Source organism: Hyaena hyaena, unplaced genomic scaffold (genome assembly GCF_003009895.1).
Source record: "Hyaena hyaena isolate Hyena2069 unplaced genomic scaffold, ASM300989v1 scaffold_192, whole genome shotgun sequence".
Lineage (NCBI taxonomy): Eukaryota > Metazoa > Chordata > Mammalia > Carnivora > Hyaenidae > Hyaena > Hyaena hyaena.
Window position 1 is genome coordinate 2,176,712 of NW_024080825.1, and position 13,580 is coordinate 2,190,291.

At 43.7% G+C, this 13,580-nt stretch overlaps 1 protein-coding gene across 2 annotated transcripts in view; it reads left to right on the forward strand.

Annotated features, from left to right (window-relative positions):
* The first annotated feature begins 2,392 nt into the window (after positions 1-2,392).
* Positions 2,393-13,580, forward strand: part of SCN8A (sodium voltage-gated channel alpha subunit 8) — a 122,982-nt gene continuing 111,794 nt past the window's right edge. For both annotated transcript variants that reach the window (XM_039241351.1, XM_039241350.1), the window contains exon 1: positions 2,393-2,921. In XM_039241351.1, the coding sequence (XP_039097282.1) occupies positions 2,646-2,921 (276 nt within the window). In that variant the 5' untranslated portion in view covers positions 2,393-2,645. The remainder of the gene's footprint in view (positions 2,922-13,580) is intronic.

Here is a 13,580-nt window from a genome sequence, read left to right on the forward strand (position 1 = left end):
AAGTAGGAATTGAGAGTGACCCAGGGTTAAGAATGAGTGTGACTGTGGGAGCCAAGAGGTTCCAATATTTGACCTAAGTATGGGTTTCAAGCATTTGAAAAGGATACAAAAGTAGTTTAAGGCACACCCCCCCCCCCAATGCTCTCTGGGAATTTATATGGTGCAGTTCGACAATGACTATGAGCCCAAACAAGTATGAATAGGATGTTTTGAATCCTGATTTATCCTTCTCTAGCTATGTAACTATGGGCAGGCTGTGTTATGTCTCTGTGTCTCTTTTCTCCTCTTTTAAAAGGGGAAAATAATGATATCTACCTCGTAAGTTGTTCTGGGGATTAAATGAGTTAATATAAGCAAGGTGCTTGGAACAGTGCCTGCAACGTGGTAAGTAGCGGATAAAGGTTAGCTAAGATCATGATAAAGCTATAGGAGTCAAGGGGAAAACTCTGTAAAGGCTGCAGCTAGTGGGAAGGCTGTGGCGTGGAGTGGGCATTTATTGGAGACAATTCAGGGATAGAGAGGAGGGAAGGAATGAGAGAAAAAGAATTTGAGGAGGGCATTGTGAATAAAGCCTTAGATCAGCAAAACCATTGGCATTGCACGTGACTTACTTCCGGATCCAGGCTGTTCCTGCTGGGGAGTAGCGGGGGTTAGAGTAGGACAGGAGGGTGGGTGACTGACACCGGCCATAATAAAAGTAGGAGCTGGAGAGTCCTGGCTCTTCGGTTGTGATTTCTGTCCTGGCCCTGTGGCTTCAGGCAAGTTGTCTCCTCTTAGGACCCCAAGTTTCCTAATCCATAAAATGAAATGGACTGTATCCATAAAATCCCTTGCATCTCAGAAATCCTGTGCTTCACATGTGAAAACGATTTCTTTGACCCCATGGTCTGTGGAATAGTGGGTTTTTTTCAGCGCAGTGTGGAGCTCTGAGGTGCGTGTGGGGGCGGACTTGTGGTCCTGACCTCATTAGTGCCATGCCATGAGGGAGTGAGCTGACCAGCCGATGTATAGACACTACACACTGCCTTTGCAACACTTAGCAATCACCACCACTAGAGAAATCCGGGATCTCTGCGGGTGTGTTTATGAAAGGAGCCCTTGGGTATTTCACTCTCAAATTATTTAGAGTTAACTCTACTACTGTTCTCTTGAGGAGCCTTGAGTTTTATGGATACTTGCCTTGAAGTGGACCCTGAGGGCTAAGTAGGAGGGAAAGAACAATCTTTAGCCTTTTTAAAAAAATCTCCCGGATTGTCTTTGTGTTGCTCACAAAACTAAAGGGAGAAAGCAGCACCAGGAGTACCAGATGAAATGCGGATAAAACCCTAAAGCCTTCGTGGGAAGACTCACCTGCTCAGGCCCTTTTGTTACAGGCACCAAACACTAGTGCTTTTGATGTTAGGGATTCCCCTGTTTTAAATAACCCAGGACTCTGTATGAACGTGGAAACGGGCATTTCAAATCCATACTTAGAAGTCACTGGCTCTAGTATGGCACCACTTCATTTTTCCTTTTAGAAGGAAAACTTGGTTAGAACAGCTCTCACTTCCGCCCTTTCCGGCTTGAGCCCCTCTGGGCTGCACGCAGGCCTTTCGCCATCATTCACCCTGTGGCGCTGCAGTGCTGTCGTTTCAGAGTAAGTCCTCTGAGATTCTTCCGCTAGTTACTCCCTCCACTCCCGCCCCCAGTTGTCCCTGGCAGGATCTTGGTCATCAAAGAAGGCACTTCTGGACTTTCATACCGGATGGATTTCACACAACTTGATGAATTGAACAATAACTTGAAATGCAAGAGCCAAAGCAGATGGAAGCTATTTTGTCTGTATTTTGTGCCTGCAAAGTTTTGAAGGGTTTAGAGTTTTCAGAAACTGAACTCTGAAAAGAGTGACAGTCTGCCCTTTTGTTGTCATTGGAAGGCAGAGTCTCTCTCTACGGAGCAGAGTTCCAGGAAAGGAAGGTAACTTGAGCATATGGGGATTCCAAAGCTCACACATTCCCCTGGGTCATGTTAAATATACATTACTAGTTTATTGTTTTTGTTTTTTAATTTTTTCAGTCTTTATTTTTGAGAGAGAGAGAGAGAGAGAGACAGATAATGACAGGGGGAGGGGCAGAGAGGGAGGGAAACAGAATCCCAAGCAGGCTCCAGGATCCGAGCTGTCAGCACAGAGCCCGACATGGGGCATGAGATCATGACCTGAACTGAAGCCGAACACTTAACCGACTGAGCCACCCAGGCGCCCCTGTGCCTTCCTAGTTGAGAATAGAAGTTGGTTGAGGCTGTGGAATGTATCTTTGCAGTTGTGTGTGGTTACAAAGGTGAGTTGCGTGTAAGTAAGAAATAAAAACTAGCAACTTAGGAGCCTCCCTCTTTGGAGCTCCCTGGCCGACCATTCCCCTTGGGGGGGGGGGGGAAGGGGGGGAAGTATGAGCATCACTCACGCCACAGATTTCCCGAGGAAAACACCCTTGTCATGCAAGAAACTCTGTGTTGCAGAGGTTGTGAATTAAGGTCGAGAGTGAGATGGTTTGGTCTGGCCTCTTTTCAGAGCAGCGATTGATTACTGCTGTCTGTGTTGCCATTCCTTCCAGAGCTGACCTGTCCCGGACGCAGCATAACTAACGAAGCTGCTGCAGGATGAGAAGATGGCAGCGCGGCTGCTCGCACCACCAGGCCCTGATAGTTTCAAGCCTTTCACCCCTGAGTCACTGGCAAACATCGAGAGGCGCATCGCCGAGAGCAAGCTCAAGAAGCCGCCGAAGGCCGAAGGCAGTCATCGGGAAGACGATGAGGACAGCAAGCCCAAGCCGAACAGTGACCTGGAGGCGGGGAAGAGTTTGCCTTTCATCTATGGGGACATCCCGCAAGGCCTGGTCGCGGTTCCCCTGGAGGACTTTGACCCATACTATTTGACGCAGAAAGTGAGTTGGAGGAGGCGGCGGTGCGGCTTCAGACCCCCCTTTCCCAGCAGGCGTAGGGGAGACGGGGGAGGAAGAACCGTCCCTTTGCCAGAGTTTGGATAAGTAGTTAACCTTTCGTTTCAGTTCCGGTTCCCGGGGTTTGTTTCCGGTTCAGTGTAATTGCCGCTGGGGGTCATTTGTGGAGCTTGACGCTCCTCGGGTCTGTTAATAAGACTTCCGTTTTTGGCTCCAGGCCAGATCAGAAAAAGATTAAAACAGATACAAAAACAAAAGAGAATATGAATGAAATGGGACTATTTAACAGAGTCCAAGAAAGAGGGCATAGTGAAAGATGAGAGCCGGGTGAAATGTCTCTCCCCCACACACACGCAGAATTCCGTCTTTAAATGTAAAGATAGTGTAACTGTCACAATATCCACAAATCCTACTGTTACGAAGGAGATGATGCGCGGCGCCTGCGTGGCTCAGTCGGTTAAGCCTCCGACTTCAGCTCAGCTCATGATCTCACGATTCGTAGGTTCATGTCGGGTTCTGTGCTGACTGCTCAGAGCCTGGGGCCTGCTTCAGATTCTGTGTCTCCCTCTCTCTCTGACCCTCCCCCACTCGTGCTCTGTCTCTCTCTGTCTCTCAATAATAAATGTAAAAAAAAATTTGTTTTAGAAAAGGAGATGATGGATATGTACTTTATCAGAACTTCCTCTGTCCTGTGGTGACATTAGATCTTAGCTGCTACAGACGGGAATCTAAGGGGGTAAACCACACTGGGCTGGTGAGGAGACCAGGCCTTTGGCCTTGTTACTCAGTTGTCTGGCTTGAACCAACACTCATTCTTACCCTAGAGCCAGTTCTGTTATTCTTGCTCGTAGTAACACAAGTGAAATACTCATCTTCATTTGGCCAAGAGTTTCAAACTCCTCTAACAAATATTTGACCAAACCATAGATTTCTTTCTCTTGATTGTTTGAAGCAAGGTAACAGGTGGAGAAGCAAAGCCCTCTGGTTAATCCACCAGCCAACTACCTAGCCATTGTGTACTGAGGACACCACTCTAGGGCTACCTCATGTGACAAATGTCACTTAAAGAATTAGATTGAGAGGGGTGCCTGGGTGGCTCAGTCGGTTAAGTGTCTGACTTCATCTCAGGTCATGATCTCGCGGTTTGTGGGTTTGAGCCCCACGCTGGGCTTTGTACTTACAGCCATCTCAGAGCCTGGAGCCTGTTTCAGATTCTGTATCTCCCTCTCTCTCTGACCCTGCCCTGCTCACGCTGTCTCTCTTCTCTCTCTCAGAAATAAATAAAATACATTAAAAAAATATTAGAGTGAGAATGTTTCCAAATGAGGAGAGAAAAGTCTGTGTGTGATTACATATTCACAAATATAAAGCTTAACTCAACTGTCTGTAGTATCAAACCTACCCCATAAGCTTCCCTTAACTAAATTGCCCTTCAGGCTCATAATTTGGAAGAAATTTTAGTTTCTTGGCTTAATAATGAGACAGAAGTAGGATGATACCAGTTGATCTCGACCTAGCTGTAGTTGTGGAGGCATTTTTGGCTCAGAATGGCAAAGGCAATTAAGACGTCTACACAAGACAGCCCTTTGCACACTCACTTCTGTTGCAGCTCAGGACAGCTCCATGACAGAGAAAAGTGGCAACAGTAGCCCATATCTTCCACTGGGAAATATAGAAAGTTTAAAAAACAAAGCATGATATGATGTAAATAACAATCAACCAGAAAGAAGAAATCCTGACTCTACTGTAATTCGCCATGTTTCTGATCTATATTTCCCTTTTGTCGAATGTGTATTGTTCACGCTGCCACAGAGTTTATGCGAAAAGCAAATTGTAAATAAAATAACTTCCCAAAACTAGTTCATGTCCTTTTAAGCAAGATGTGTCACCTCTCTGGGCCTAAATTTTCTCATCTAGACCTGAGAGGTTGGACAGACTTTCTGAGGACTTCTTCAGATCTCAAGTTCTGGAGCTGAGTAGTTTTCATAAACGTTCATTGATTTCGTCAGTTACTCTTCCCTTCTTCTATGTCTGATTTTGTAATCTGAGTCTTTGCCAAGTGGGGTGAATGGGTGAGGGAGGAGGCAGGCTTTAGCTTTCTGGGTTAGTGAATAAGGGAACATGGAATTTTGGGCTATTTTTAGAAGAAAATTTCATTCGTTGTAAAATTTTGAAATATTTTTAGAAATGTTTTCTGACACTTTTCTACCCTTGCATCCATGATCTTTGTAGAGGTACAAAGCAATGACAAATCACAGGGTTTAGGTCGTGCTTATTTAGGTGAGTTGGCCAATGGTGTAACTTTTTCAGAAAGTACTCTTACAGCAGTAAGTAGATACGTAAAGCCCTTTGGACCCTGGCCTTACAGGCGGCCAAACCCATTTTGCTTTTGTTTGAACTAGTTATTTTTCCAACTCAAATGCAAATTAAATCTCCCTTTCTTAAGCCCGACTTAATATATGAAAAGTACATAGATAGAGCTCAGTTTTCCTTTGCATGCCTTTCCCCTGGTTTCTGCCCTGTAGATAGCCTTTTTTCTTCTATCTATAGAAGAAAATCTGAAACTCAGATTTCAGTGCCCCTGGATTGGGAGTGAGGCCTCAGAGAGAGTGGGTCTCTGGCCCTGATGGGTGTCATTCCTTGGGTAGGACAGATGTTGATGGAGCTCCATTAGGAGATTGGCTCTTCATGATAGACAGCCTGACTTCAGCCGTTGGCCTCACCACAAGGGTATATAGTTTGTGGAAAGGATAGCTTTAATAGTATATATATGTATTTTTTTGGTAATCATTTTCTTTATCGTGAAATATACCACCATTCAGAAAAGCTCATAAAACATAAACGCATAGCTTAAGATTATCAGAAAGCAAACAGACTAACACTCATGACAAGAAAGAACATCAGTAGCACTTCAGAAGGATTAATTGTACTTTTAAGCAAAGGATTTTTTTCTTTTAAGATTTTTATTTTTAAGGAATCTCCCTTCCCAACAAGGGGCTCAAACTTACAACCCCAAGATCAAGAGTCACGTGCTCTACCGACTGAGCCAGCCAGGCACCCCAAAGTGAGGGATTTTTTTAGTTGATTAATAATATGCTTGCTCACGTTTCTTTGTAGGTCTTCCCAGGCATTACTAATACTTCTTATTAACTAGGCCTTTCACTAGGCCAAATTAGCAAGGTCTCCTCTACAAGGAAGCACACTGAGAACTAACCCACAAATCAAAAAATACTGAGAGTAGAAATGACTTTAAGAGGACATTCCCTTGTGTTTGTTTTTCAGGGGCTGCCTTAAATACTCTCGTAAAATAGAATTTCTTTGCTAAGTGGTAAATGTGGATTTCTTTCCCTTTTCCTCATAGGTCTCCTCTTCCACCCAATTACTCATTTTTATGGCTCTTATTGACACTGGTGTCTCACTCCCTTCCCTCTAATTTAGAGGGTGAAGGAAAGCTACTTCCCCGTTGGTAGGGTTCTCATTTTATCCCCTGTGGGTTTCACACTCTTCCAGGGACTCAGGGACATAAACCCGTGTGTCATATTTTTCAAGATACTCTTGTACCAGCCAGTGCTTTGAGCTGCTTGAGGCCCTCAACAGTGTTGTCCATGTTGCATTTCACTGACTTTCCCAGCTGGTCCCTGGAAACAGTCTAGATTATCCTCTCTTTGAGTTTCCTCAGGCCTTCAAGTGCTACAACATTTTCTTTGCCTCATGGTACTTTGTTCTAATGTCTCGTTTATTTATTTATTTGATTTTTAAATAAAAATAAGCTATTTACCTACATGGTTAAAAAGTCAATTAAAGATACTCAGTAAAAAGTCTCCCCTTTACATCTCTCCTTCATCTGCTCAACTCCCTGTCCCCCAAACAGGTGACCACTGTTAGTAGGGTGTTCCAAGCTTTTTTATATGTGTATATTCAAAACCAAATAGGTATTCTGAGAAACTTGAACTCACCTGAATGCCTTTGTTCTTGGTTTTCTTTTTATTTTCTTAAGCCTATTGAAGTCTTTTTTTTTTTAGAGGGAGAGAGAGAGAAAGAGGGAAAAGCACACAAGTAAGCAAGGGAGAGGCAGAGGGGGAGAGAGAATCCCAAGCAGCCTCCACTCCCAGCACAGAGCCAGACATGGGGCTCCATCTCATGAACGTGAGCCTGAGCCGAAATCAGAGGAGTTGGATGCTTAACCAACTGAGCCACCCCGGCATCCCCTCCAGTTCTTAATAATAACTTATTAAATTTCAAATGGCCACATATATTACAATGACCATCTTAAGTGGGGCAGCAGAAAGTCTATGGATTAAGTTGAAAAAGTTGGCTCCTTCCTACTCCTTTTCCCATTTCTTAAAATTGGTAATTGCTGTGTGTGTCCTTTTTGTTCACTGGGTATATCCTCTTATAAGAAATATATGTATAAACAAAAATCTAAATCATAGCATGGACTGATGTCCCTTTAAATAGGGCACGTTCCTATAGTATTAAAAAAAATTGTATGTTGTTTCTCGAAGTTCAGTGTATCTTCAGGTCCTCATGTCTCTTCTCCTGCAATTGGAGTCTACCTAGAATCATAGAAAATTAGAATATTGTAGCCTTAGACAAGGGCTGGTTCAGCATCTTCCTTTTATAAATTTAGCGGGGTAAAGTTCTTGTCAAAAGCCAACACCAGTGTTCATAGAAGAGCCAGGACTAGAACCCCTGCCTCGTAACTCTCAGTTTATTACAACACAGTTCGAGTTCTCCACTTTTCTAATGTTTTATTCATCGGTACTTAGCTTCATTGGCTCAGTCCTTCTGGAGCTAGGCAGGCAAACTTAGAGACAGGAAGAACGCGCTTTTTCATCCACACCTTTGGTCACCCCTGCGGTTTTATAACCCTTTTTCAGGATGGGTCCTAAGAAATGCGGTGCTTCTGAGGGGAAGGACAGTGTTTGTGTTTGCTCCAGGATCTTACCTTCTCAAGGGAAAGAACTGAGTAGTGGAGCAGCCCCCAGCGAGCTGTTCCAGAGACAAGGGTTCAGTATCAGCGCTGCAGCAGCTGGTCAGCCAGACATGTGATCTAAAGGCAACCTATTTAACCTCTCTGTATATTTTTACTTTTAAAGGGAAGATGACCTCCCACCTGTCCCTGTCCACAGAATGGGATAGCGAAAGAGCACCTAGCTGGAAACAAAAAACTTTCATTTTAGTTCTTTCTTTGCCCCTTGTTTGCCTTTGGCTAAATCACTTAAAATCTCTGGGGCTTCAGTTTCCTTACCTGAAATAAATACAAGATAAGAGTTGGACCTATGTCTGTATCCTTCTAACTGTATTTCACACATGTGTCTGTCACTATCACAGTTTAGCTGTGGCAGACTGCTTTGTTTGCCTAGAGTCCCCGGCCTCCTGCTCTCCATTCCCTCCGCACAGAACATACTGTCCTTTAACTTCATGAAACTTTTGACGCTCAACCCATTCGTCCAAGCCCTAGGGCTCCTTCTTCCTTACAGCCTGACTTGATTCTCTGTACCAAAACTGATTCTACCTTCTGAATTCCTGTGCTACATTAAGATCTTCAGCTCAGGGTGCCTGGGTGGCTCAGTCAGTTAAGCGTCCGACTTCGGCTCAGGTCATGATCTCATGGTTTGTAGGTTCAAGCCCTGTGTCCGGCTCTGTGCTGACAGCCAGCTCAGAGCCTAGAGCCTATTTCAGATTCTGTGTCTCCCTCTCTCTGACCCTCCCCTTTCCAATCTCTCTCTCTCTCTCTCTCTCTCTCTCTCAGAAATAAAAAACATTTAAAAAAATCTTTAGCTCTACGTTTACTAAGAAGTCATTTTTAGATACAATTTGGGTTAGATATAGGAGGGCATCCTGTTCCCAGCGATGTTTACAACTTTCTCCTTACCCACACACACACCAGCACACACGCGCATGCATGTGTGTGCACACATACACACACGCCATCCCATGCACTCTTGGCAGAAAACCCTTGCCGAGTCTGTTTTCACATGCTTTCTGACAGGTGTGCAGAGCCGAGACAGGCTGCTAAAGGAGAGTTTACGTCCATTAGGTGTGATTTGAAGTTCTGCTAATGAGGTGTTGCATTGCCTGCTTTTGCACAATAAAACTAGGTGCTCCTTTCCATCCTAAGTAAAAACTACATGTTTTCAAACTTTATTTTGTTCGAAAAAACTGTTTTGCAGCAATATTAGAAAAACCAAAATGGTGTGCCTATTATTTTATTCACCAGACCAAAGGGAGGCAAATGCCTGTGCACCAGCAGGAGGCAGGCCATTCTCAGGGTGATGGGTTACTGATGTGCTCGTGTGGGGCTCTTTTCTACTCTCCAAGCATCATTCTCTAGAGGGGAAGGCATTTAGTTCCCAACTCGAGGTCCTCTTTAAAACCTTAGCAATAGGGGCACGTCCTTTAAATATCAGACTCTTGATTTCAGTTCATGTCATGATCTCACCATTTGTGAGTTCGAGCCCCGTGTCGGGCTCCATACTAACAGCGCAGAACCTGTTCAGGATTGTCTCTCTATCCCTCTCTCTCTCTGTCCCCCCTCTCAAAAATAAATAAACTTTATTTATTTAAAAAAAAAAAAAAACCTTAGCAATAGACCCCTAATTTCTGACCCCTCCCCATCTAATTCCAGGGGATCTTGAGCATGTCACTTAACCATTCAGGGACTCAGTTTCCCTAATCTCGGAAGTGAAGATTATAGTATCGCATCTGTTTTGCCAGGTGGTTGTGATGATCTTGACCGCCCTTTACAAAACAAAACAGCCTGTTGTTCCACCCCCGCTTCAGTTTTCTCTGTAGCCCTTAGCAACACCTGGCATATGTTTATTTGTTTCTTGTCCATCCTCTTGTTCGCTCATCAGCTGGAGTAGTGCCTGCACTGTGGTAAGTGCTCCATCCGTATCTGTTGAAAATACTGCACTTCTCTGAGCGCTTTGAACATGAAAGGTGACATGATATTTTTCCTCATGAAAGTTTTCCCGTCTACCAAAATGAACTCCAGAGAGGAAAAGAGACTGATTACCAGTGTATCTTTTCCTTTCCTTTAGGGGCTGAGGAAGTAGACCCTGACATTTTAGAGATTTCAGAGCGCTGGTGACTATTGTTAGGTGCCACCGCTCTTATCTCTCCTCTTGTTGAAACTTAGAATTGGAAAGAACTTTATCAAAGGCCATGGGTTAATAGCACCCTCCTAGTGCTTGAATCTCTTCTTGGTTTATTGGTATCAAGTGCGTATTATACAAAGGATGTTACTTCCTGAATATTCTAAGTGTCCCATCATGTCTGCCTTTATCAAGTGTTTTGCTTCTTTCTTGGCTGTGTGACTTGTGTTACCCTCTCCGTGTGTTAACTGACTATGAAGGAAATGAGAGAAGTTGACACTGGAATATATACTGGTTTGGGTTGGCTCATATAACCCACTTACTCAACAAATACTTCTTGAGTACTTCCTATATATGAGGCATTGCAGGGGTGGGACAGTCTGTTCGATAATCTTAGGGTAACAAAGATTAATAAAACTCATTTTTTACCCTGAAGTAGCTTATAACATGGTAGTGTATAATGTGATACTATTTTTTTTTAGTTATTCATTTCTTTTATTTTTATTTTATTTTTTTACAAATAGTTTATTGTCAAATTAGTTTCCACATAACACCCAGTGCTCATTCCCACAGGTGCCCTCCTCCATGCCCATTCCCCCTCCCCCCTACATCCATCAGTCCTCAGTTTTTGTCAGCATTCAAGAGTCTCTCATGGTTTGCCTCTCTCCCTTTCCCCCACCATTTCCCCCCTTCTTCTCCCCCTTGGTCCTCTGTTAAGTTCCTCCTAGTCCTCCTATACGTGCACACATATGATATTTGTCCTTCTCTGCCTGACTTATTTCGCTCAGCATAACACCCTCAAGGTCCATCCATGTTGCTACACATGGCCAGATTTCATTGTTTCTCATTGCCATGTAGTATTCCATGGTATAGATAAACCACATCTTCTTGATCCATTCATCTGTTGATGGACACTTAGGCTCTTTCCACGTTTTGGCTATTGTGGAGAGTGCTGCTATGAACATTGGGGTCCATGTGCTCCTATGCCTCAGCATTTCTATATCCCTTGGGGAAATTCCTAGCAGTGCTATTGCTGGGTCATAGGGGAGTTCTATTGTTAATTTTTTGAGGAACCTCCACACTGTTTTCCAGAGGGGCTGTACCCGTTTACATTCCCACCAACAGTGTAAGAGGGTGCCCGTTTCTCCACATCCTCACCAGCATCTCGTGTTCTCTGATTTGTTCATTTTAGCCACTCTGACTGGTGTGAAGTGGTATCTCAGTGTCATTTTGATTTGTATTTCCCTGATGAGTAGGGATGCTGAGCATCATTTCATGTTTGTTGGCCATCTGGATGTCCTCTTTGGAGAAGTGTCTGTTCATATCTTCTGCCCATTTCTTCACTGGGTTGTTTGTTTTTTGGGTGTGGAGTTTGGTGAGTTCCTTATAGATTCTGGATATCAACCCTTTATCTGATATGTCATTTGCAACTATCTTTTCCCATTCCGTTGGTTGCCTATTAGTTTTGTGGGTTGTTTCCTTTGCCGTGCATAATGTGATACTATTTTTGACCAGGGAACCACAGAAAGGGCCTTACTTAACCTCATTCTAAGAGTAGTAGTTGAATCAGGCTTTGGAGTTTAGACAAGAGGGATAGACTGAAACATGTAGGCAGAAAGAACAGTGTAAGCAAAGGCCCAGAGACAGGGGTGTAGGACAGTGGAGGAGAAAGCTGAGTAGCCTGATTTGGCTGGAATGAGGGGAAATGAGGGCAGAGCCTTGGGAGGCTGGGAAGGGAGAGCGGAGCCAAATCACGGGTGGACTTAGTGTTAGACCAGGAAGTTTGGTCTTTGCTTGTTAAATACAAGTAGAGAACTGCTGAAGGTGTCGGGGATTGAGGATATGTGGTTGAAGCTGTGCTCTGGGGAGGTGAACATAGCCGTGGTACGTAGGGTGGACCAGACAGAAAAAGAACTGGAACAGAGAGACCAACCGTGGGGTAACGAGGGCCCAAACTGTGATGGTGGAAGTGAAAAAGTAAAGGGAGTGGATGAAGTCAAACGTTGCTACAGAGATAAATTGACAGAGTTTTGTAATTGATTGTGGAGGGTTAAGGAAAGAGTCAAGCATTCAGTCATTCATTTGATAATGTGATAAATTGTTATTGAGTGTTTTATATATGCCAGGCTCTGTTCCATGCCGCTTGGGAACAAAACAGACGAGCTCTTTATGCTATTCTGGAAACTTAGTCTTTGTTAGGGAGACAGATAATAAACAGGCAAAGAAATTCATCACTGCAGATAATGGTGAGTGCATTAAAGATAATACAGTCCAGGTACTTGAGACGTTGTGGTGCTATAACTTGGTATAGAGACTAAACTTGGATAATCCGGAGAATCAAAGGCTACATGCTGTCTAAATATTCGGTGTCTTAAATAGGCCTTTAGCAAGCACGAAATTATAATCTTTAAAAGGACCCATAATGCTGATCTTCTGAGTTACTTAAAAGCCAGCATTGTCACTGTGTTGAGAGATTTTGCCAGTCTTCGATTTTTACCTAGGCAGGGGTCCAGTACATACCAGCATCATTTTGAGTCACAGGGGCACCTGCAGGTAGGACCTAGCGTTTTCTCCAGAAAAGAGCCTCGGGTCCTTCTCAAGTCCTTGCACAAGTAGCTGTGTTAGTACAAAGAGACACCTTTTCCCTGAACTCTAGAATGTATGTTATTAGCTAATCACCTTAGCCATAAAATTCCACTTGTTTCATAGTTTTAGGAATTCATCTCGGATGTTTTTTTTTTCCAGGGTTGTGAAATTTTTTTTTTTTTTAATAAAAATTGAGCCCATTGAAAGGGTTATTTAGTGACGACCATTGAAATGTTGGAGGGTGTCTCAAGATTGCAGTGATACTGATCATCTTCTGATGACAATTCACCATATTTAAATCCTTCCTTCATCAAAACGAGTAAGCCTGTGAAGTCTTTATAGAGAGGAATGTTTCTCTTACTCATTGCTTCCAAATTCATGAGTTGTAAATTCTTTACATATTATTCTTTACATACAACCCTGTTTGACACAATTCAAGATTAGGATTGCTCCCTTAATTGACAATTTCTGCCACCTCTAAATCTAGCAGTGAATGTTGAGTATAAGCTCTGAAGAGGCGCTGCTAATCTAGACACTTTGTTGAGGCTACACACTTTGGCCTGTAGAATCAAATTTGAATGAAAGATTCTCGTCCTCATTTCAGAGGATGAGGCCCCCTGTCTGTCGTTCAAGGTCAGTCCCCAGCCAGGCCTCCTGGCTTTCTCTAGAACCGCCCTCTCTCAGCTTTCCTCTCGCTGTTCTGCACTGTCAGTCTTTCCCTTTTCATACATGCTCCTTCCCCTCAGCTGTTAAACACTGTCAAAGCCTCTCGCATTGTAATGAGCCCTCACTTGACCCCACATCCCCAGCTAATCTAACCTCTCTTCTCCTACCATTGAAACTTTCAAAGAGTAGCCTTTACTCAGCATCACCACCTACAAACCTCCCACCCATTCCGTACCCTTGCAGCCCAGTGCTCCATCCTCCCTTTCTGCTGACATTCGCAAGATAAGGTCCT